The sequence below is a fragment of the Lithobates pipiens genome, unplaced genomic scaffold (assembly GCF_037356315.1).
Source record: "Lithobates pipiens isolate NorthernLeopardFrog02 unplaced genomic scaffold, aLitPip1_a1.2 Scaffold_27, whole genome shotgun sequence".
Lineage (NCBI taxonomy): Eukaryota > Metazoa > Chordata > Amphibia > Anura > Ranidae > Lithobates > Lithobates pipiens.
The window spans coordinates 188,572,192-188,596,807 of NW_027507788.1; the positions used below are offsets into that span (position 1 = coordinate 188,572,192).

Sequence of the window (24,616 nt, forward strand, 5' to 3'; positions counted from 1 at the left end):
CAAAATAGGGGATAGTTTTATAGCATGGCGGACACATCAGACATTTTTGACACATTTTTTGGGACCATTGTCATTTATACAGCAATCAGTGCTATTTAAATGCACCGATTCCTGTGTAAATGACACTGGCAGTGAAGGAGTTAACCACTAGGGGGCAAGGAGGGGTTATGTATGACATTGTATTTTTTTTTATTGTAAGAGGCGTGGCCTGGCATGTGATGTCACTGATCGTCTTTCCCTATAACAGGGACCAAACTATCAGTGACAGCCACAGTAGGAAGCACGGGGAGAGGTTTGTTTACACAGACCTCTCTTCGTTCTTCAGCTCTGTGACCCGATCGCGGGACACCAACGGGGATCGGGTCTGCTGGTCCCGCGGCCCCGAACCCACGGCTGGGCACTTAAGCAGTTAAAGGCGGTCCTTAAGCAGTCAAAGTGTAAGTTCACCTTTTCAGAATTTTTTTTTTTTGTGAGGCCTCACAGGCCACGCAGCCAAAGCGATTCTGATCGTCAACGCTGGCACAAAACATTGCTTTAATCAGACTGCTGTACCAGCTAGGTGGGCACCCAACAGTTCATCACCCACGGAGGCACGTACAGTAAGGACTGGCGGTGTTGATTCACATTTTCATTTTTTCTGAAAGGGTGAGCTAAGCTCCCAAGTAGTGTAGATATATGGATTATTTTTGGAGAATAAGAATATAGTTTAGGATCACTTTAAGTTCCTGAGGATGTGTCTGTCCTGGGAAATGTTCCTACAACTGACCAACAACCCAAAAAACAAACTTCTTTTCATGCGTTTTCACCTTTGGTTGCATCTAGTTGCTGCTGATCTCCTGCAGCCTCTCTTCAGCCACGAAACCACAAAGAGAGGGGCGCCTCTGGGTGTAGATGTATAAAACTGTTAGTTGCCTGTACATGTAAGGTGCAAATACACATTTTTAAAGTTGATCGTAAGCATGTCAATTAAAATACATCCATCGTGAGTGTCATCAGATCCGTCAAGGGCTCCTCCTGCTCGATAAACGCCTGGCCGAGTGTTATAAACACCACTGGATAGTAAAGCCGGCCGTGGTGGAGAGAGAACTCAAAACGAGGCCTGGAGCGCTGTAGTAGGCAGGCGGGGGGGGGGGGGGGGGTGACAAGCGACGCGTTTCACGTGCTGCAGTGACGTAGCAGCCGCACACCATCAGAGTTTGATGAAGATTGCGGCTGCCGCGCTCCATCATCAGAGCTTGATGAGCGTATGGGCTGCAGTGACATGGCAGCCACGCTCCTTCATGAGAGCTTGATGAAGGAGCATGGCTGCCACGTCACTGCTGCCCGTACACTTGTGAAACGCGTTTCTTGCCAGTGACATCTCCCCTCGCCTGCCTGCTACAGCGCTCCAGGCCTCGTTTTGAGTTCTCTCTCCACCGTGGCCGGATTTACTATCCAGCTGGGTTTATAACAGGTGTTTAGTGAGCAGGAGGAGCCCTTGTCGGATCTGATGACACACACGATGGATGTATTTTAATTTACACGCTTACGATCATCTTTAAAAACGTGAGTACATGTAATGTGCAAATAAACTGTTTTATACGTCTACACCCAGAGGCGCCCTTCTCTTTGTGTTTTGTTGTAGAATCTTGGAACTTGGTTTCAGTTCCCCTTTGGAGGCAGCCCTGCTTGTGGAATTCACCTCACCATCCCTTCCTTTTAAAATTTGGACTTTAGTAATAATTTTTTTTATTATGGACTCCATTTTTTTTAAACTAAAACGTACACTTAAAGAAACATATTTAAAAGTTATTTATTGTCTGCATGCTAGGAGGGGTTTTCTCCATTTCCCAGACTATTGCGCCTTTTACTTGTACACTACCGTTCAAAAGTTTGGGGTCACCCAAACAATTTTGTGTTTTCCATGAAAAGTCACACTTATTCACCACGATACGTTGTGAAATGAATAGAAAATAGAGTCAAGACATTGACAAGGTTAGAAATAATGATTTGTATTTGAAATAACATTGTTTTTACATCAAACTTTGCTTTCGTCAAAGAATCCTCCTTTTGCAGCAATTACAGCATTGCACACCTTTGGCATTCTAGCTGTTAATTTATTGAGGTAAGCTGGAGAAATTGCACCCCACGCTTCTAGAAGCAGCTCCCACAAGTTGGATTGGTTGGATGGGCACTTCTGGCGTACCATACGGTCAAGCTGCTCCCACAACAGCTCAATGGGGTTCAGATCTGGTGACTGTGCTGGCCACTCCATTACCGATAGAATACCAGCTGCCTGCTTCTGCTGTAAATAGTTCTTGCACAATTTGGAGGTGTGTTTAGGGTCATTGTCCTGTTGTAGGATGAAATTGGCTCCAATCAAGCGCTGTCCACTGGGTATGGCATGGCGTTGCAAAATGGAGTGATAGCCTTCCTTATTCATTTATTTAATGAAGATGCCAGTTGGGGACCTGTGAGGCGTCTGTTTCTCAAACTAGAGACTCTAATGTGCTTATCTTCTTGCTTAGTTGTGCAACGCGGCCTCCCACTTCTTTTTCTACTCTGGTTAGACCCTGTTTGTGCTGTCCTCTGAAGGGAGTAGTACACACAGTTGTAGGAAATCTTCAATTTCTCGCATGGAATAGCCTTCATTTCTAAGAACAAGAATAGACTGTCGAGTTTCAGATGAAAGTTCTCTTTTTCTGGCCATTTTGAGCGTTTAATTGACCCCACAAATGTGATGCTCCAGAAACTCAATCTGCTCACAGGAAGGTCAGTTTTGTAGCTTCTGGAAGGAGCTAGACTGTTTTTAGATGTGTGAACAGGATTGCACAAGGGTTTGCTAATCATCAATTAGCCTTCTGAGCCAATGAGCAAACGCATTGTACCATTAGAACACTGGAGTGATAGTTGCTGGAAATGGGCCTCTATACACCTATGTAGATATTGCACCAAAAACTAGACATTTGCAGTTAGAATAGTCATTTACCACATTAGCAATGTATAGAGTATATTAGTTTAACCACTTGCTTACTGGGCACTTAAACCCCCCTCAGTCCCAGACCAATTTTCAGCTTTCAGCGCTGATGCACTTTGAATGACAATTGCGCGGGCATACAACACTGTACCCAAATGAAATTTTTATCATTTTTTTCCCACAAATAGAGCTTTCTTTTGGTGGTATTTAGTTACAGCTCGGAGTTTTATTTTTTGCTAAACAAACAAAAAAAGATGCAAAAAAAAAAAAAAAATCATGTTTTAATAGTTTGTTCTAAAATTTTGCAAACGGGTCATTTTTCTCCTTCATTGAAGTGCGCTGATTAGGCGGCACTGATGGGCTGCATTGGTGGGCACTGATGGGCTGCATTGGTGGGCACTGATGGGCTGCATTGGTGGGCACTGATAGGCTGCACTGGTGGGCACTGATAGGCATAGTTAAGGCGGCACCGATGGGCACAGATAAGGCGGCACAGATAAGATGGGCACGGATGGGTGGCACGGATGGGTACCACTGATAGATGGGACTGATGGGCACTGATAGGTGGCTCTTATGGGCGGCACTGCTGGGCACTGATGGGCGGCACTGCTGGGCACTGATGGGCGGCACTGCTGGGCACTGATGGGCGGCACTGGGGTGCAGCACCTTTGAGGCAGATTGTGGGCACTGTGGGTGGCACTGCTGGGTGGCACTGTGGGCACTGCTGGGTGGCACTGACGGGGGGAACTAACTTTTATTAAATTGGCACTGCAGGGGGCAGGTGGGCACTGGCAGGGGGCAGGTGAGCGCTTACATTACTGGCCGTGATCGGGACTGATGTCCCGATCACGGCCGCCGGTGATCGGCTTTTTTTTTTCTCCTCACGCTGTCAGCGCGAGGAGGAATAATAGCCGATTACCGGCTCCGTTCTATCACATGATCAGCTGTCATTGGCTGACAGCTGATCACGTGATAAGGGGTCGGGATCGACCCCTTGCACGGATCGGTGATCAGGCGAGTCTCATGGACTCGCCGATCACAGAGCGCGCCGCGCACGCCCCTCAGGGGGCGCGCAGGCCGCTCGTACACGGGACGACATCAATAGACGTAGTCCCGGAAATGTAGGTCCGCGCTAATGCCGTCATTTGGCAATAGCGCGGTACCGAAGTGGTTAAAGTTAGGACTAGTTTAAAGTTAGCTTCATTGAAAAGTACAGTGCTTTTCCTTCAAAAATAAGGACATTTCAATGTGACCCCAAACTTTTGAACGGTAGTGTATATCATCTCTTCAGCCACGTCCTGTCTACAGTTGTGCTCATAAGTTTGCAAACCATGGGAGAAATTGTGAAATTTTGGCATTGATATTTAAGATATGACCGATCGTGCCATATCATTTAAGGATAGAGATGATATGAAGCCATTTCCTATCACATAGTTGTTTGGCTCCTTTTTAAATCAGAATAACAGAAAATCACCCAAATGACCCTGATCAAAAGTTTACAAAAAACCCATAAATGTGCATTTAGTGTCTGTGTATAAATAGTCTTTGAGTTTGTTATCTCTCATGTGAATGCGTTGAGCAGGCTGAATACTGAGCCATGGAGAGCAGAAACAAACTGTCAAAAGACCTGCATAACAAGGTAATGGGACTTTATAAAGATGGAAAAGGATATAAAAAGATATTGTAAGCCTTACATTTGCCAATAAGTACTGTTCAATCACAACTGTCCATGCATTTTAGTGATGGCTGAATGGCATTTCTCAGGGTGAGCTTCCTGGTGGTAGCAGCAGACCATGCCTGTGTGTTGAAAACAGCCCCTTGTAGTCTCCACTGGAAGCCTATGTGAGAACACAGGAATGCAACTGGGAGACGGGGACTTTTCTATCATTTTCCGTGAGCCCACATTCACATCGGGTCATTTTGACATGCGATTTCACATGTCAAATCACCGCCTATGGCACCGGTCGAATCGGTGAGGCGGTGACTTTGTGGCACCGCACCAATTCCCAAAAGTAGTTCCTGCACTACTTTTGGGGGCAAATAGAGATCTGTGCATGAACCAGCACAGGTGTATGTCGAATCACCCCTGAAGTCGGACTGAAATGCTGGTTTGAAGTAATGCCAGTTCAACTCTCTTGCTCCTAAAATTAATATTTGTCCATCACTGAGTACACAGACAGAAAAATCATCCATCACACATTCAATTTCAGCTCTATTGACCAATATCCAATATGATATGTGTGACAGACCCAACCAAGATAGGGGCTTTTGGAGGGGACTGCCTCTTGCCTACTGACTATGGGCCCTGGATTTTGACGGTGTGTGGCTGGGGGACCTCTGGAGTAGTTTTACTTCAGATTCAAGTCCATGTCTTCCCGAAAACACACAGACTGAGAACTGGAGGACCCGGATACAGATTTGGGCCCTCTATGCCCAAACAAGCAATAACTGTTTCACCACCACCCCCCTCTAGACTCAGAGCAGATGTCCATATAATCAGCTCAAAATAACCTGATGCTGAGGTCTCCTGATGTAACCTGTTTATTGGAGGCATTATGTGTTTACTGTTGTGTCTTTGTCCTATTGTTATTAGAGTTAATTGAGTTACCTATTGTTTCTGTCCATTGGCTAGTCCTCCAGGAGGTTCCTACATGGTGGGATTAGTCTTGTGTTAACTTTACCTCATTACCTAATCAGTGTGGGATGTTTATCCCAATATGTAATATTTGTTTTTATTGTTCATGTGGTGACTGCACCCTTTTTTGAGAAAATGTATGAAAACCCGTATTTCTGTTCAATAAGGAGAGTTCCAGTTTGCACCTAAGCTAGTGTCACCTAGTTCTTGGGTGCAATATTCGGCTATAATACCTTGTTCCAGACTGGAGGAAGCGGTTTCTTGGGGGGTGCACCCAGGCTGTGTGCCAGGCATTCCATCACGATATGATTCAAGACAATACACAACAGACAACAGAGGACAGTAGCAGTTTTTTTTTTCTTTTTTATTGTCAAGTGTTACAGCAGACATGCAAAAATTAAATAAATCGTAGAAAATAAATCAATTTTACAACTGACCCATGACTTAAACAATGTTCTAGTAAATAAAGTGCATAACACCTAGCGTCACTGAAGCGCCTTCTATCCAAAGCTCCTTACATCAAGTTCATTTAGTGGTTGAGTCACCTGAAAATCTGCGTAGCCATTTTGTGGACTTAAAGTAAACCTGCACCAAGAAATGCAGAGGTTTACATTGCTAACCTGGTTCTGGAAGTCCTAGTTCCCTGGCTTTCTCTGGCATTTAAGAGATCACATCACCTTGCCCATTCCAAAAAATATCAGTGTCTATACTGTAAAACCTACCTCTATAGTACCACCAAACCACCTTTACATGGCTCCCCCAACATTCCGCCATCACAGCAGCCACAAAAGAGCTTGCAGGTAGTGATGATGTGTTACCCTCTGATGTGACAGCATTCAGTCCTGGCAATTGGTTGCTAGGCCTAAGCACTGATTCACAAGAGAAAGTCACATGCTCTCGCATACACAAAAGCATCGGGCATTTTCTAGCGGCTGCGATAGAAGAAGCAGCATTGGTGAAGCCAAGCATATTTAGGTCAGGGGTAGGAGGCTTTATAGGCCAAGTTCATCTTTTGCAGAATATAGTCTATGCAGTGGTTATTAAAAACATTGCAATATCCATAAATGCCATTGACATTGACCTGTAGGCCAGTGGTCATCAACCCTTTCCTCAGGACCCACTAACAGGCCAGGTTTGCAAGACAACTGAAACACATCACAGGTGATATAATTTGCTGCTCTGTGATTGCAGCATTCTAGTCTGCATCTCCCTAAGGTAATACATAAAACCTGGCCTGTTAGTGGGCCCCGAGGACAGGGTTGATGACCACTGCTGTAGGCCATTTGGGCCCCCTTGGAGGCCTGGCCATACAACTCCCAGTTAGTAACCCCTGCCTTGTTGCTAGGACGCAAAAACCATTGTTTTTTTTTACTCCTGTAATGCTGGCAGTGAGGGTCCAATGAATTTCACACCCTAGCAACAACAGGCTATGGGGGTTGCTAACTGGGGGGCCCAAACGGCCTACATGTATGACAATAAAATTAATGCATTTTTTTTTATTTTTTACAAAGCTGCACAGTTTAATATGCACTGTGGTCCCTAGACTTGTTTCTGGAAAAGGTGAACTTCGCCTTTAAATAAATAGACAAGGTCTCTAAATTATTTGAGACCTGGAACAAGCCTGCAGATTTTAGAGAGAAGGTGAAGTGGAACTTTATCTGCACACTTCAGGTCAGTGACACAGAAAGGGAGCCTGTGGACCACCATGATAGCCAGGCAACTAGCACTTTTCAGAGAAAGATGGCAATTGGAGCCTCCATATTTCTTTTAAGAATACCAGCGATATTCAGAATGCAGCCTAGCCACAGTGTGTACAGTGATGACAACACCTGGGGAACATTGCCTCTTCTCAGCATGTATCAGTGTTGTCGTGAGTTCCTAAAGATGCGATAGGCTGAATAGCCCACAAAATGCCTCCACAAACAGGTGACAGGTACACTTTGACAAAAAAAACTTTTTATTAACCATCAGACACCAGGGTTGACAGCGATTAGATCAGTGCCCTTCCCTGGTCGCCAAAATGGCTAGCACAATTTTAGCTAAATATTTTTAATTTATTTCAGCGCAAGAAAGAAACCTTAATATTTCAGCAGTAACCAACACAAACATACAAAGACTACACTTCCTTATATCATACTGGGCGCAGCTTTTGTGTGCCAAGGTTTAGAGGGGAGGTACACTTCGAGGGAAGGAAACCTTCATTATCTGGATAAATAAGTAAGTGTTTAGGGATGCAGTCACAGGGCCGGGGGGGGTCAGTGCAAAGCTACTCCATGCTCCGTTTTTAGTATTAGGATTGATGAATGACAGCTGAGTCATAAATCTTCCTACTTAATCTGACGATGCCCTTAAAAAAGGTAACGTCCTCCCTTCATAACCAAATTGGACTCACAATAGGAGTACTCGCCTAGAACTATGGAGATTGCCAATGTTGACCTGCCAGACTGCCATATTGTTGTTGAAGCATCTAACAATTGCCTCGTAACAAGCATGCAGAAAGTTATGCTAGAACTCCAGCTTTGCATACTTGCTTGAGGCCAATGACTTAACATATTCAAACCATGGACCAGCAGCATAATGAATGGATTTTTTTTTTTTTTTTTTAAGAAAACCAGTAATGACAGTCTCCAGATTTCTTATGTTTGCTTTCTTTAAAGCGGAACTAAACCCTCCTATCCTTTTCCGCCAAGGAAGCTGCCACCTAGGGCTCAGTTCACACTTTTGCGTTTTAGTACTTTTTTTTGCAGAAACACCCTACAGTCCATTTAACATGGTTTCCTATGGGACACGTTCACATCTATGCTTTTTTTCAGCCACTGCATTTTTTTTTTTAAATGCAAACTATTTTTTTTTTGCTTTTTTGGTTCAATAGAGAAGCTGCAGAAAACCATGTAGAGTGTTTTTGCCGTAAAACCAGCAAAAAGAAAACTGCATAGGTGTAAAACGAGCCTTAGCATCGGTTTTATCTGCAACTGCCATGGGGCTGCACATGAGATCAGTTAGGACTCCATCCATTTGATGGGTTGACAGGTTGGTTGAAGACACAAGCAAATGTCACAGTTAGCATTCCCGGCTTGTTTTTTTTTAAACTGTTAAATTGATTGGGTTTAGCTCCCCTTAAAATTCACCGTTATCCAAAAAAATAAAATAAAAAAAAGCTTAAAGCGGAGTTCCACCCATTTTTTAGTTTATTAAGTCAGCAGCTACAAAAAGCTGCTGACTTTTAATAAAGCGACACTTACCTGCCGCACGGTCCAGCGATGCGGCCGCCCGGAGCCTTGTTCTTCTCCTCCATGGTAATTGTGGGCACCCGGCTGTGACAGCTTTACGGCTTCACGACCAGGCTCGCACTGCACATGCGTGAGTCACATTGCGCTCTCCTATTGGCCAGCCGATCTTCTGGGACTCGAGTTATTTCCCAGAAGCTTGCTGGCAGGGAGGGGCCGCCTAGGGCGAGAGGAGTCGCCACCTAGGCGGCCGAAGATAGGAAGCAGGAAGTGGAACAGGAAGTCCCATGAAAAAAAAAAAGGGTATACAACCCCCCCCCCTCCAAAAAAAATGATATGCCAAAAGTGCCATGTTAGGGGGCGAGGAGTGCTTAAAACAGAAGTTCCACTTTAAGAATTTGCCTGCAAAATACTTTGCACCATCTAATGGGAACCAGATCGTCACTGCGATGCAGAGCAATGGTCGTCAAAATAATTTTCATATCCATTACTTTAAGAGTCAGATGCCTGGTCCTCCCTGCGCTCTTTACTTCCATCCACAGGCCTCTACTTCTCTACAAAACAGTGTCAAGAGAGGGGTGAAAGGAACCAAAGAGGGGGCCAGGTATATGACGCTCCCAAAATCATTTGGATATTAAAATTCTTCAGGTGGCCATATGTGCTACCTGGTCATATGTTACTTGTTACAATCAACCATAAATATGGGTTAGCACCTGCTGGAGGGGTAGGTATTTGTCATCTTCATCTTTGGCAACTATGTATAAAAAAAATAAAATAAAATCCAAAACAGCATCACAGCTGCTTTCAAGGTCATGGGTTAGAGGACTTCAACTATGGGAGCCGGCACCAGTACAAGAGACACTTCGCATAAAATGCAAGAATTGTCCCTTGTGCCGTTTTTTTTATTTTTGTTGTTTTGCTTTTTTTATTGTCAAGTATTACAGCAGGCATGCAAAAAATGTAAAAAAAAGTCAGACAATAAATCAAGCCCAAGTTTTTTTTTACTTTTTAAACTTAAATGGTTCCTATAGAAGTAAACAATTTACTGAACTTTAAAGCTTCTTTCTGCAGTTGTCTGTCCTGTATCTCTAACTTCCAGCAGGAGGACGGTTTCCGTTGTCCTGAGACATGACACAAAGCAGCCGAGTTCCGTCCTTACCCAGGGGCAGCGGAAATAAAATAGATTTGCAGTTGACAGGTAACCCATAAAGAAGCTTCAAAATAAAGGCAGTGCTGCAGGAGAAGCTGTACATCCGAATGAATAAATAGAAGGAACGTCACTGCATACTATACACTTCCTGTACGAGTGAAGCGTCCCTTTAAGTACAGTCTGGCCTTATACGGTTTCCTGTGTATGATCCAGCACTTCTCTCACCTATTTCTTTTTAATATTTTACAGGCAATACCTATGACCAGATGCCGACTGGTGGGTCTCGGAGTAAATCTGTACGGCAAATCACATTTTTCTGCCGGAAATTCCCAACTAGTTAATTGGTTCCATTTTTCTGTTAGTGAATGATTGAAAGCAGACGTGTCACAGAAAGAAAAAAGATTTTCAATGCAAAGAAAACTTCATCAATTGAGAGACTGTACCGCCTAAACCTATGAGCTGCATAGATTGTCCTATACCCTTCTGAGAGCCAAATTACTAAGACCCTTTTCACACCGAGGGCGTTTTGCAGGCGCTATAGCGTTAGAAATAGCGCCTGCAATCCGCCCTCAAACTGCTGCTCCTTTGTCTCCAGTGTGAAAGCCCCCGAGGGCTTTCACACAGAAGCATTGCGCTGGCAGGACGTCAGGAAAAGGCCTGCCAGCAGCTTCTTTGGAGCGGTGTGTTTACCGCTCCTCCACCGCTGCTCCCCATTGAAATCAATAGGGCAGCGCTGTATTACCGCTGGAAAAAAGCCACTATTGCGGTGCATTGTGGGTGGTTTTAACCCTTTCTCGGCCGCTAGCGGGGGTAAAAGCACCCAGCTAGCGGGCGAAACGCGACACAAATCCGACGGTAAACTATAGCTATAGGCTCTGCGGTGTGAAAGGGGTCTAAAACTGACAATTCATTTTACAATCTGGATTGTACAACCTCCGTTAATCCTCTAGGACAGCGATGGCGAACCTTGGCACCCCAGATGTTTTGGAACTACATTTCCCATGATGCTCATGCACTCTGCAGTGTAGTGGAGCATCATGGGAAATGTAGTTCCAAAACATCTGGGGTGCCAAGGTTTGCCATCACTGCTCTAGGAATTACCAAAACTCTATAACATGAGGCTCTGATTGGCTAAGCAGGCAGGCCCTTGTGCTACATATACAAGAGGGATTGCAAAGACTGTAATGTGTATAGGCAGGGCACATTTGGGGAGATTTCCTAAAACTGGAAAGCTCAAAATCTGGTGCAGCTGTGCATGGTAGCCAATCAGCTTCAAACTTCAGCTTGTTCACATAAAGGATATGTAAAGGTTCGTGTTTTTAAAAAAACAAAAACAAACATGTCATACTTACCTCCTCCGTGCAGTTGCTTTTGACCCGATCCTCCTCTTCTGGGATGCCACAGCGGCGCTCCTGGCTCCTCCTCTTCTCAAGTGCCCAGTTGGAAAAGCGCTCTCCCTCGGGGCACTCATGCAGGCACGTTCCAATGTCCTGCTGCTGCGTCTATTGACAGACAGCAGGACTCGGCCCCGCCCCCCCCTGCTCCCGCATCATTGGATTCGATTGACAGCAGCGGCAGCCAAATGGCTGCACTGCTATCAATCTATCCAATCGGGACCCGAGACACCAGCTGGAGCTGCTACAGGTTACTAAAAAAGGGGGACAGCTGCTTTACAGTAGGTTTTAACTTAATGCATAGAATGCATTAAGGTGAAAAACCTCAAGGGTTTACAACCCATTTAAGCTTTGACAGTAAGTTGCGGTTCACACAATGCGATGTGGGAACAGCATGTAAATTTGAACAGGAAATCGCACCGTATTCCTGTTCAAATCACATGCGATTCTTCAGCAGTGCGATTTGAGCCATTCTGTATGGCTCAAATCGTACTGAATCTGCACCAAAAAAAAGTGCAGGACCCTTCTTTTTAGCTGCATCAGAATCGGATCGCATTAGGTGTGAACACCCATGCGATCAGATTCTGCAAATCGTACTGCATCTTGCAAACTGATTTTGGGGTGTGTCGTTAACATACACAACGGGGAGCATAAAGGAAGGTGTGACCTGGCGCAGCCAAAATGGCGGGCCTCCATCCCTGTTGTGAGTTGCAGGACAGAGGAGGAGCTGGGACTTTATATGAGGCCCGCCATACACAACGGGGTGCGATTTGGATGCGGAATACACATCAATCTGAACAGGGACTAAAACCTGAAAGCTGGTTTCTATGCAGAGCTGCACGAGTTTTTGGCACTCTCCAGTTTAATAATTCCCCCCCTCCGCCCCCCCATTGGGCCATGTGCACAAAATTCTGGGTAAAGTACTGCTGCAGCCAATGATGCGCTCTTACCTCCTATTGTGGAACAGGAAGTGAAGGCAAATCTCGCCAAATGGGACAAAAGGAAAAAAAAGAAAAAAGAAAAGAAAAGAAAGAAAAAGGATTGAGATTATCAACCTCCCCCTTAGACCCCTTTCATACTGCCAGCATTTTTCAGGTGCCACAGCTCTAAAAATAGCGGCTCCATTCACTCCAGCAACTCACTGTTCCTCCACCGCAACTCCCCACTGAAATCAATGAGCAGCGCTGCGATAGCGCCGGCAAAACGGCACTCAGGTGGCGTTTTGTGGGCGGATTTAACCCCTTTTCGGCCGCTAGCTAGGGGGGGGTGGGTGTGTGTTAAAAGCGCCCCACTAGCAGGCGAATATCGGCGCTAACACAGCGTCGCTCTACCGCCGACGCCTGGGGCGGCTCGGTGTGAAAGCAGTCTTACTCCGTTTGAAATAAAGAAAAAAGGTTTTGCCTTCAGTTCTTTTTCAAGGATTGCCAAACACTATCCCAGCAGCTTCCCCCAGGAGCTTCTTAACCCAGAGCAACTACATCATAAAATTAAAACTTTGAGAAAAGGTTGGCATCAAGGGAGGGTAAGATCCTACATTAGGATGTGATTTGCCATTTCTCAATGTGGATATTCAGAAAGTCCCAATTTGCATCTTTTAGGCAGCACATTTTTTTTACATTGTTTTTTTATTTCTTTTTAACAAGCATGGGGTACAAAACCCGCACCTAGTGCTGCCCACTCTTCACTTGCTCAGTCTGTCGATCTTGAATTGTTCTTGGGGTTACTTTACAGAAGGTCATTACTATAAAGCCTTAGGATTCGGAGGATGTAGAAATCACACATTCTATACATTACAGAAACAAAAATATAAATTAGATTGTTAACTCTAAAGAGTCCAAAAATTCAAGAGGGTTAGATGTAGAGCTGACAGCTGGTCAATGACCAGCCTTACCAATTCAGCTGGAGCCTGACGTACCTCTGTGATCCGATAGGCCAAACATTAACTCTAAATAAAAAGATAGATTCACCCACATTGTGAAGTTGACATGCACTGGTAGAAGATTATGGATTGGGGTTACGTATTATCCATATCTATTCCGTTATTTATTTCCAAACTCCAATTAGAAATCTAAAATCTGGAATGGCGGTCTTGGCACAGCGCTGATTGATACAGGAAGTAGAGACATCATACACCCGAGGGTCCTTCATTCTACCCCAATGTTACCCGTGTCACTTGCCAATTTTCATTCTTTTAAAGTGTTTTTTGCCAAAGCAGCATCCAAATCTTTCCCAGACACCTCTTCATCTTCCCAGCATCCTTTGCAGCAGCAGGTTAAGAGCTGCATGAAATGATAGAACTTCCAGAAGATGGCAGTGGTGGTGATGATGGATGGATGGAAGGACAGGACCCCCACCCCCCCCGGTGATCTCTGTACACATTTCATATGTATACCACAGTAAGGTGTGAGAAAGGTAGAGAGGAAAACGTATTGGAAATATTGTGATTATATGAAGATACCGGACGTCCTATCGGCTCTGCTGTAAGTATTGGTGAGTGAACATGTTCAGTTCGCTGTCCAGCCAGCCGGCCTTATTCCTAGAAGACAAGAACATTTGCTAAAAAACACTGCTTTGAAGTTTAAAGGCTGATTATCACTTCAGCATTGCGGCAATGTATGTTACACTATATTGTCAGAAGTATTGGGACACCTAACTTTACATGAACTTTAATGGCATCCTAGTCTTAAGTAGTCTCGTACACACGATCAGATTGTTGGCCAACAAAGCGTGCGCCGTGAACTTGTCTTGCATACAAAACAGTACACAATTGTCGGCCAACAAACACGAAAGTTGTGACGTACTATGAGGAATTTCCGCTCTTGAGCGTCACCCTTTGGGCACCTTCTGCTAATGTAGTGTTTGGTGAGCATTGATTCCAAGCATGCGTGTTTGCACGTTCAACTTGTGTGACGGACTTGTGTACACACTATAGGAAGATCTGACAACAGACCAATGTCCGCCAAAAATTGACTAGCCTGCCATCAACATTTGTTGGCAGAAAGCTGGACAACAATTGTCTGAAGGAACGTGCAGACAGTTGGATTTTAGGCCAACAGTCTGTCATCACACAAATCCCTGCCGAAAATCCCATCGTGTGTACGAGGCTTTAGGCTCCGTTTCCACTGTTGACACGACTTGAAGCAATGCTTGTGTATTCTTGAGGTCTATGGACCTCAAGTCACATCAAAGTGGGACCAAAGTAGTGCAGGGACTAACGGTACTCATTGGAAATCACGGGGTACGACTTGTCATGCGACTTTGCAGTCCCAAGTCGCATGACAAGTCACACTAGTGGAAACCGAGCCTTAGTCCGTAGGGTTCTATACTGAGTTGGCCCACCCTTTGCAGCTATAACAGCTTCAACTCTTCTGGGAAGGCTGTCCACAAGGTTTAGGAGTGTATCTATGGGAATGTTTGACCATTCTTCCATTAGCGCATTTGTGAGGTCAGGCACTGATGTTGGACAAGAAGGCCTGGCTCATAGTCTCAGCTCTAATTCATCTCAAAGGTGTTATTGGGTTGAGGGGTCAGGACTCAGGTGTTTGAACACCATTTATATTTCCGGGTGCGACTTACATATGTGGTTTCTTTGGTGCACAAGCACGTGGGGACGGGGCGCTTTAAAAAAGTTCCCTCTTTTGCACTTAAAAGTATTCAAAACGCCAATTTTTTTTTTTTTAAAGTGACGTCGCTTCCGTGTTTTTACATCAGAGGCCCTAACGAAGCTGATATTGGCTTTAACCAAGATCTCATGTAGCCAGCCGGAAGTGCCGGCTGGTCGCTCTGGTGTTCCGATTGGACGGGAGAACCGGGCAGAGCAGCAGGAGGGGGGAGGGTGGTGGTGTGAACGTCCCCTGCTGGGGCAGGTGATCATGGCAGAGCCACATTGGTTGTTATCACTAGAAAGCCGACCACCAGCTCTACAAAACGTCTGCCAGCTGCAGGCTTCACCCCGGTGCATCTACTTCCTCAACGCGATGTACAGGTATGATGTTTCGTGTGGAGTAGTTCAGGGATATGGCGTAAAAGGGATATTAACCACTTGCAGACCACTCAAAGACCAGACCACTTTTTGCGATTCGGCACTGCGTCGCTTTAACTGACAATTGCGCGATCGTGCGACGTGGCTCCCAAACAAAATTTACGTCCTTTTTTTCCCACAAATAGAGCTTTCTTTTGGTGGTATTTGATCACCCCTGCGGTTTTTATTTTTTGCGCTATAAACAAAAATAGAGCGACAATTTTGAAAAAAAAAACGCATTATTTTTTACTTTTTGTTATAATAAATATCCCCCAAAAATATATAAAAAAACATTTTTTCCCTCAGTTTAGGCCGATACGTATTCTTCTACATATTTTTGGTAAAAAAAAAAAAAAAAAAAAAATCGCAATAAGCGATTATTGATTGGTTTGCGCAAAAGTTATAGCGTTTACAAAAAAGGGATAGGTTTATAGCATTTTTATTAATAATTTTTTATTATTTTTTTTTTTACTAGTAATGGCGGCGATCAGCGATTTTTATTGTGACTGCGACATTCTGGGGGACCCATCGGACATTTTTGACACATTTTTGGGACCATTGTCATTTATACAGTAATCACTGCTATATAAATGCAGTGATTCCTGTGTAAATGACACTGGCAGTGAAGGGGTTAACCAGTGGGTGGCAGTGTAGGGGTTAAGTGTTCCTAGGGGTGCGTTACTAACTGTGGGGTGGTTGGGCTTTCATTTAGTGAACACTGATCTCTGCTCCAATCACATGGAGCAGAGATCAGCGTCACTAGTTGCTAGGCAGAATGGAGAAATGCTGTTTACACGGCATTTCCTCCATTCGGCCGCTCCGTGAGACGATCGCGGGGATGCCCGCGGCGATCGAGTCCGCGGGTCCCGCGACCAGACTCACGGGGGTCCCGACCAGTGCGGGAGCGCTCCACCGGTGGCGCGCTCCCGATGGCAGGGCGGCATTGAATATTGGACGTACCTGTACGCCAATATGCCTGCCCGTGCCATTCTGTCGACGTACATCGTCGTGCGCTGGTCGGGAAGTGGTTAAAGTCCTTTTTTTTTTGGTTATAAATAAAACAACCATGTTCTACTTACCTGCTCTGTGTAATGGTTTTGCACAGAGCAGCCCAGATTATCCTCTTCTCGGGTCCCTCACCAATGCTCCTGGCTCCTCCCTCCTGCCCCCACAGCAAGCAGCATGGAATGGGGGCATCAGAGCACTGTGTCTCCATTAAGACTGTGCATTGGCCCTGCCCCTTCTTCTCATTGGCTCACTGACTGATTGAAAGCAGCAAGAGCCAATGGCGTCCGCTGCTGTGTCCCAGTCAATCGGGGGGGGAAGAGTCCTGGACACCTCAGGCTCTCATGCAACATCGCTGGATCAAGATGGGCCTCAGGTAAGTATTAGGGGGGCTGCTGCACACATGTTTTTTTTATCCTAATACATAGAATGCATTAAAAAAAAAAAAAGCCTTCTGCCTTTAGAACCACTTTAATGCACCACAAAAATGTAAATGTGCCCTAAAGGGTTCTCAGCATTGCTTCATCTTCCATACGATATACACCCTGGGCTTGAGGGAGCAAGGAACCTTATCTTTCTCACAGAATGCGGCGACTGAGTGGCCAATCTTTAGGTCACATGGGAGAGGGCAGCCGGTCATTAAACACAAATAAAGTGAAGCACAGAAATTTACCTCAATAGTTTAGCTCTGCTCTGCAAGCCATCCAAGACCTCGATCTTCTTATTCAGAGCGGCGATGTCCTGCTCCAGGTTCTCCCGGGTTATGTCCACCTGCTGACACAAGTGAGCGAAGGTGCCGGACAGCTCCCTGTGAGAGGGGGAGGGGGTGGAGTTAGCAAAGTGGAACGCACACAGAGGAACAAAAGGAATTTTAAATATATATGTTTGTACAAACGTTTAAACCGACTAATGAACAGAGCGGGTAGACCTGTGTTCAGGAAATAATGTTTGTTTATTCCATAAAACAAAAATTTGCCCAGGACAATTTTTAGCTTTTTGTCACATTTTGAACGACAATAGTGCGGTCATGCACTGCTGTACCCGTATACAATTTTTATCATTTTGTTCAAACAGAAATTTCTTTTGGTGGTATCTAATCACCAGTTTTATTTTTTTATTTTTTTGGCAAAAAATATCAAAATTTTTTTTTTGTTTCTGTAATAAAATTTGGTAAATAAGTTTTCTCCTCCACTGATGTGTGCTGATGGGCACTGATATTCAGCACTGATGAGGAGACACTGATTGGCATCCCTGGTGGGCACGAGTTGGCACTTGATGGGTCTGAGCAGAGGGGGGGGGGGGGGGGAAGGGTCATTCAAGCCGGTCATTGGCTCTCATCTATTTGCACCTTGTCAACAGGAATAGAGGAAAAGCCAACAACCTGCACCTTCCTGGTTAGGTGTTCAGCTGTGATTGGACATAGCTGATCACATGGTAAAGAGCCTATGTCACTGGCTCTTTACCGAGATCAGAGATGCGGTGTGTCCGTTCCTCCTCCTACTGACCACAGGCAGGCACAGACCACTTTTTTTTTTTATTCCCACTGACCACCAACCCATTGTCTACTACAAATGAAAAGGAGGCATGATCTACTCCAACTGGCCACAGTCTGGCACCCCCAAAGTCTGATGGACAGTAAACCAGCCCTTTATTTAGACATTTTGGAGACCCCTGCTATATTTTCTAAAAAAAATGCCTGGCCGCATTAATTAAAAGCAGCCTTCATATCAGTGGCAGGCGATCATACGGGGGACAGGGGCGCTGTGGGTGGGTCTGTTTGCCGCCGCTCCCCCAAGAAAAATGAGCACCAGCCACCACCGCTCCATAGGTTTCTCTCAATAGTTTTATAACAGATTAAAAAAGGTGAAACACAATCCAGGAACTGATTTGGTGCCAGAAAAGTTGCATTTCAGCAGAATTATGCTACCCTGAACTCTCTTTAAAGCTGAACTCTGGGATAAAAAAAAAAAATAAATTGACTAAATTAATTTGTCATGTGAACTCTTACTTAAATCTTGGTGTGCTTTGTTTATTTCTTCTAGATCTGTGCAGCAGTTCAGAATGAAACTGAAAGGCTTGAAAAGTTTCCCTAGGACTTAGAATTCATTATCTAAATGGTGAATGATGGGCACTGATGAGGTGGCACTGGTCAGCACTGATAGATGGCACTCGTGGGCACAAATAAGTGGCACAGATCGGGACTAATGTCCCCGTAACAGCTTTATTCTTTTCTCCGTATGCTGATCATGAGGAGAAAAAAAAAAAGTTGATAACCGGCTTCTGTTTACTTCCTTACCAGCTGTCATTGGCTGACAGCTGATCACGTGCAAAAGGACCCGCTGTGATTGGGCCCTTTACCCCGTTTTATGATCAACATAGTACGAAGGACTCGATGATCACAGTGCATGCCGGTCACGTGTCCCACGCGTTCACGGAAAGACGTCCCCGCTGTAGCCGTCATTCGGCTTTAACGTGGGCAGAAAGTGGTTAAGTACCTCCCTTTCCTCCCATCAGGTTACACAGAAGACACTCCCACCACAAGCCTGATTTCCAACGAAATCTTTAAACAGGCTATTGCCTATATAGAACACACAATTTCCTCACGTCTGAAGCTGCTACAGAGACTGGCTGGCGGTGTTACTCACTGTTGGACTTGGTGGCTGCAGTTGGATCCCGTGTAGCTGACAATAAGCTGTAACTTCTCAGCTGCGTATTCCACAAACTGGCGTTTGAAGGCGCGCTCTTTCGCTTTGGTGGTCCAGGTGAGGCGTTCGTAGACATATAAAAGTCCATAAAGCCCAAACGACAGGGCAATAAGACGCCAGCCTACGGCTTTCCAGACCTGCAAATAATGCCACAAGAAACGCATCATCACTGAGGCAAACCCACATCAAGCATAGATTAAAATGTATGGAAATCCTAACAATTAAAGTGACACTAAAGGGTCGGGGTTTTTTTTTTTTTAAATAACATAGTTACCCCCACTGTGCAGCTCGTTTTGCACAGAGTGGTCCAGAATCTGCTCTTCTGGGGTCCCTTGGTGGCTCTCCTGGCTCCTCCACACATCAGATAAACCCCTGGGAGAAGCGCTCTCCCGGGGGTTACCTTGCGGTCGTGCTTCCGAGTCCAGCACTTACAGTATATAGACGCCGAATGCAGGACTCGGCCCCGCCCCCCGGTGTGCGCATCATTGGATCCGATTGATAGCAGTGGGAGCCAACGGCTGCGCTGTTATCAATCTATTCAATCAACAGCCGAGAACCCCAGGCAGATACACTGCGTCCCCGTGGGACAAGGTAAGTAAAACGGGGTGGCGGGGGCGGTCACTGACAGGTGTTTTTTCACCTTAATACATAGGATGCATTAAGGTGAAAAAAAACGAACCTTTAACTTTCCCCCTTTGTCTGTTAACCATACTATTGATTTTTTTTATTTATTTTTTATGAAATATATAGCAAAAAATATCAGTTGATCCTACAAGAAGGTGCGCAAGCTGATAACTGCCTGTACCCTCTGCTGACAGCCGTTTCCTTGTTCCCAGCTATCTGAGAACTACAAAGCATCTCCCCTTGGTTATGGAAAAAGAAGAGGCTGGGGTGTTCTGTTGTCCTAACAGTTCCTGTCATAGCATGACCACGCTACACCTCAGCAGATGCAGTACAGTGAGTGTTGTCACTTTAAAAAAAGAAGTGTGTTACTGTCAGAATCGCCAGGTGAAAATAAAAGGGAAATAGACTTGGAAAACAAAAGCTAATGCAACCCCCACATCTATAGACCGGTAAGATGCAATATTACACTTTTTTCCTTGGGTTTAGATATACTAAGTAATATCATATTAGCAAGAAAAGATCGCTTAGTAGTAGGAAGCATAAGCCAAAAAAAAGGTAAAAAAACAATACAAAAAAAAAAAACACACTTACCACACCTCCCACCACTAGAATCCCCATGGATGTCCGGGACGTCAGCGACGCCAACCCAGTTACCATGGAAACCATCAGTTCTTCTTGTGTCATGGCACCTTGCTGCATCGGAGGCATGCTGGGATTTACTGGGGTTAAAGGCATATTTCTAGGTATCTGACAGGTAATAAAACAGAAGAGGATGCAACAATATAAGTTTCCCAATAAGAGAACTATTACATATCCTTATACAGCAGTTCCTGCAGAGTTGAAATATTTCTACATACCTGGTCGTTGTAGGTCATCAGGGCACGGCGACCATTTTTAGGTCCCAAGAACCTGTTGACAAGCATTGTCCAGCCCAGAGAGAAGTGGAATTCAACATCCTCCTGGAAGTCAGCACATAGCTTGTCACAGCTCAGGTCATAGCTAAGGTTAAAGCACTGGCGGGGAACCAGCAGCTCCACCTGTGTTCTGGAAGAAGGAAGGAGGGGCAGAAGGCCCTCTGCATAGGGAAAAACAGAAAGGGGATCAGAGAGTCAATACCTACACTGAAAGCTGACAAATCGATGTGCACTATTATGAAAGGTAATGAATAATAAAAAAAAAAAAAAAAAAAAAAAAAGAAAAAAAAAAGGTATGCACATTGGATATCCAGAGGGCCGCTGTAAGTCACTGCAGTAGCCAGCGCTACTACAAAAATAGAAGTCGTTCTATGACTGATGGAGGTGTCAAATGTGCAAGCTCCTGTGGTCAGTGTGTGGAGGGGAAGGTGCTCATAGAGATCCTGGAAGATCATGTCTCTCACTATAAGTAGCCAAGGCTTCTACAGTAATTTACAGCATCCACAGCGATCTCATCAATATAAAATATGCATACATAGATCGGGCCAAGCTGGTCCAGTGCATCAATGTAAAAAATTGTTTGCGTTAAAGTGATTGTATCTTTTTATTTTTTAAATAACAAACATGTCATACTTACCTCCACTGTGAAGCTTGTTTTGCAGAGTGGCCCCAATCCTCCTCTTCTGGGGTCCCCCGGCAGCTCTCACGGCTCCTCCCCGCATCAGATAAACCCCTAGGAGAAGCGTTCTCCCGAGGGGGTTACCTTGCGGGTGTGCTCCCGAGTCCAGCATTTATATCCACAGACATGAATGCCGGACTTGGCCCCAGCCCCCACGTCATTGGATTTGATTGACAGCAGTGGGAACCAATGGCTGCGCAGCTGTCAATCTATCCAATCAAGAGCCAGGAGCCCGTGGAGAGAGGGACAGCGCATCCCCGCCGAAGAGATGAAGGGGCTCAGGTAAGTAAAATGGGGGGCTGAGGGGCTGGTAACAGCCAGGTGTTTTTTCACCTTAATGCATAGGATGTATTAGGGTGAAAAAAAAAAACAAAGGTTTACAACTCCTTTAACCACTTGGGATCCGCGCTATTGCCAAATGACGGCATTAGCGCGGACCTACATTTCCGGGACGACGTCTATTGACGTCGTCCCGTGTACGAGCGGCCTGCGCGCTCCCTGAGGGGCGCGCGCGGCGCGCTCTGTGATCGGCGAGTCCATGAGACTCGCCTGATCACCGATCCGTGCAAGGGGTCGATCCCGACCCCTTATCACGTGATCAGCTGTCAGCCAATGACAGCTGATCATGTGATAGAACGGAGCCGGTAATCGGCTATTATTCCTCCTCGCGCTGACAGCGCGAGGAGAGAAAAAAAAAGCCGATCACCGGCGGCCGTGATCGGGACATCAGTCCTGATCACGGCCATCAATACAAGGGACCACCTGCCAGTGCCCACCTGCCTCCCGCAGTGCCATCCTGAAGTAAAATAAAAAGCAAAAGTAAGTGCCCCCCTTCAGTGCCACCCACAGTGCCACCCACAGTGCCTCAAAGGTGCTGCACCCCAGTGCCGCCCATCAGTGCCCAGCAGTGCCGCCCATCAGTGCCCAGTGCCCATCCGTGCCACCCATCCGTGCCACTTATCTGTGCCTATTAGTGCCGCCTTAACTATGCCTATCAGTGCCCACCAATGCAGCCCATCAGTGCCCACCAATGCAGCCCATCAGTGCCCACCAATGCAGCCCATCAGTGCCCACCAATGCAGCCCATCAGTGCCCACCAATGCAGCCCATCAGTGCCCACCAATGCAGCCCATCAGTGCCCACCAATGCAGCCCATCAGTGCCCACCAATGCAGCCCATCAGTGCCCACCAATGCAGCCCATCAGTGCCCACCAATGCAGCCCATCAGTGCCCACCAATGCAGCCCATCAGTGCCGCCTAATCAGCGCACTTCAATGAAGGAGAAAAATGACCCGTTTGCAAAATTTTATAACAAACTATTAAAACATGATTTTTTTTTTTTTGCATCTTTTTTTGTTTGTTTAGCAAAAAATAAAACTCCGAGCTGTAACTAAATACCACCAAAAGAAAGCTCTATTTGTGGGAAAAAAATGATAAAAATGTCATTTGGGTACAGTGTTGTATGCCCGCGCAATTGTCATTCAAAGTGCATCAGCGCTGAAAGCTGAAAATTGGTCTGGGACTGAGGGGGGTTTAAGTGCCCAGTAAGCAAGTGGTTAAGGGATATGTAAAAAAACAAACATGTCATACCTCCTCTGTGCAGTTGGTTTTGCACAGAGTGGCCCCGATCCTCCTCTTCTGGGGTCCCTCTTCTCAAGTGCCCCATTGGAGAGCCGCTCTTCTTAAGGGCACTCGTGCGGGCGCACTCCCGTGTCCTGCTGCTATGTCCATTGACACAGACCGCAGGACTCAGCCCAGCCCAGCCCCCGGGTCCCGCATTAATGGATTTGATTGACAGCAGCGGGAGCCAATGGCTGCACTGCTTTCAATCTAGCCAATCAGGATCCGAGACACCGGCTGGAGCTGGTGTGCTCATTCCCCGTCACTGGAAAGACCCGGGTTCAGGTAAGGGCTGCTGCATCAGAGGAGGTTTTTCACCTTAATGCATAGAATGTATTAAGGTGAAAAACCTCAAGGGTTTACAACCCCTTTAAAACTTTACTATTTCAAAAACAGAAACACAGACTAAGTCAAACAATCGCTCTCATGTACATCCAAGCCCTAAAGATGGGGGATTCTTTTAACACCAAAGCATTTGGTCTTTTAAGTGGTTTAGAAAAGCCCAAAAAATTTCCCCAACTACTTTATTGGTTCCTCCTTTTGGTGCTCCTTATTCCTCATCTCAGTTTTCACCCAGAGCCAATCAGTGAGTAGATGTAAACACAGATTTGGGAGCAGCCTAACTGCTACACTGACACAACTAAACCTAAAGCTATCCACATCATCAGGGCCCGAGAAATCACTTAAAGAGGAACTGCAGTCTGCTCACATGATTTGTAATAAAAACATCTTTGCCATTCTAAAGCTTCCCTCCAACCACTGCATATTATTTTATATATACTGCGATTCTGTACTTGCCAAATATGCTGCAGAAATCTCCCTCCACTGAGTCTGGCTGCAGCCATTTCAACTGTGGGCAGCTGAAGCTGCTGCCTGCTCACTTCCTGGATTTACAGACACACCTCCAGCTCTGCAGCTCTCATTGGCCCTCTTAGGACTCACCCCACCTCCCTTCCTGGCCAACTTTTTAGGAGAGTGATAGAGAGTGGTGCATGATGTCATAAGCCTATGCTTTTTACCAGACAAGACAGAGGAAGTGGGCTGTATAAGGTATTTACTGGCAGAAAAATAAAAAGGTTCAACTATCCAAAGTTAAAACAACAAGGGCAGAAGATTTAATAGATGGAAAGATGAGAAAATAACTGAAGTTCCGCTTTAAGCAGCCCATAGATTACTTGATTTTCAGTCAGTGTTGATGGGGGAATGCCTCATGCAGAGCTATTGTATTCTGCCAGGGGAAAAAGGGGCTGGGTATCCTTCCCAGCCAGTACAGCACACAGATTACTGCTAGTGGCTATAGCTGCCGGCAAGCATAGAATGCAAGTCAGCATGCTCAGCCTGCTCAGACATGGATCGAAACTCAACTGGTCCTTGCTGAACGGGCAGAATTTCGATCCATGTATAGTTGGCTTTAGATCCGGGAACCACTTTCAACCTCATCACAACAGCCAAGCCTGAGGCTTCAAAGGCTGCCAAAAGACAGGCTGCGTCTGCTATGGTGCATTTTTAGATACTAGAGCTCAGGAATCTTTTTTTTTTTTTTTTTTTTTTTTTTTAAGTTTGCAAGTATCACTTTCATAAGATCAAAGTCATAGTTCTTTTATGATTTCCGTGGAGAAAAAAAAATAACAGGTGCATAAAAAAACAAAACAAAAAATAAATAAAATAAAAAGTAGTGCAGTACTG

The 24,616-nt window shown here is 45.4% G+C and overlaps 1 protein-coding gene across 2 annotated transcripts in view; it reads right to left on the minus strand.

Moving 5' to 3' along the window:
* Positions 1-5,929: 5,929 nt before the first annotated feature.
* The window catches only part of MFN2 (mitofusin 2), a 59,604-nt gene continuing 40,917 nt past the window's right edge, over positions 5,930-24,616 (minus strand). For both annotated transcript variants that reach the window (XM_077458037.1, XM_077458038.1), the window contains exons 14-18: positions 20,575-20,792; positions 20,309-20,464; positions 19,034-19,230; positions 17,062-17,196; positions 5,930-13,898 (exon numbers count right to left, since the gene is read on the minus strand). In XM_077458037.1, the coding sequence (XP_077314163.1) occupies positions 13,829-13,898; positions 17,062-17,196; positions 19,034-19,230; positions 20,309-20,464; positions 20,575-20,792 (776 nt within the window). In that variant the 3' untranslated portion in view covers positions 5,930-13,828. The remainder of the gene's footprint in view (positions 13,899-17,061; positions 17,197-19,033; positions 19,231-20,308; positions 20,465-20,574; positions 20,793-24,616) is intronic.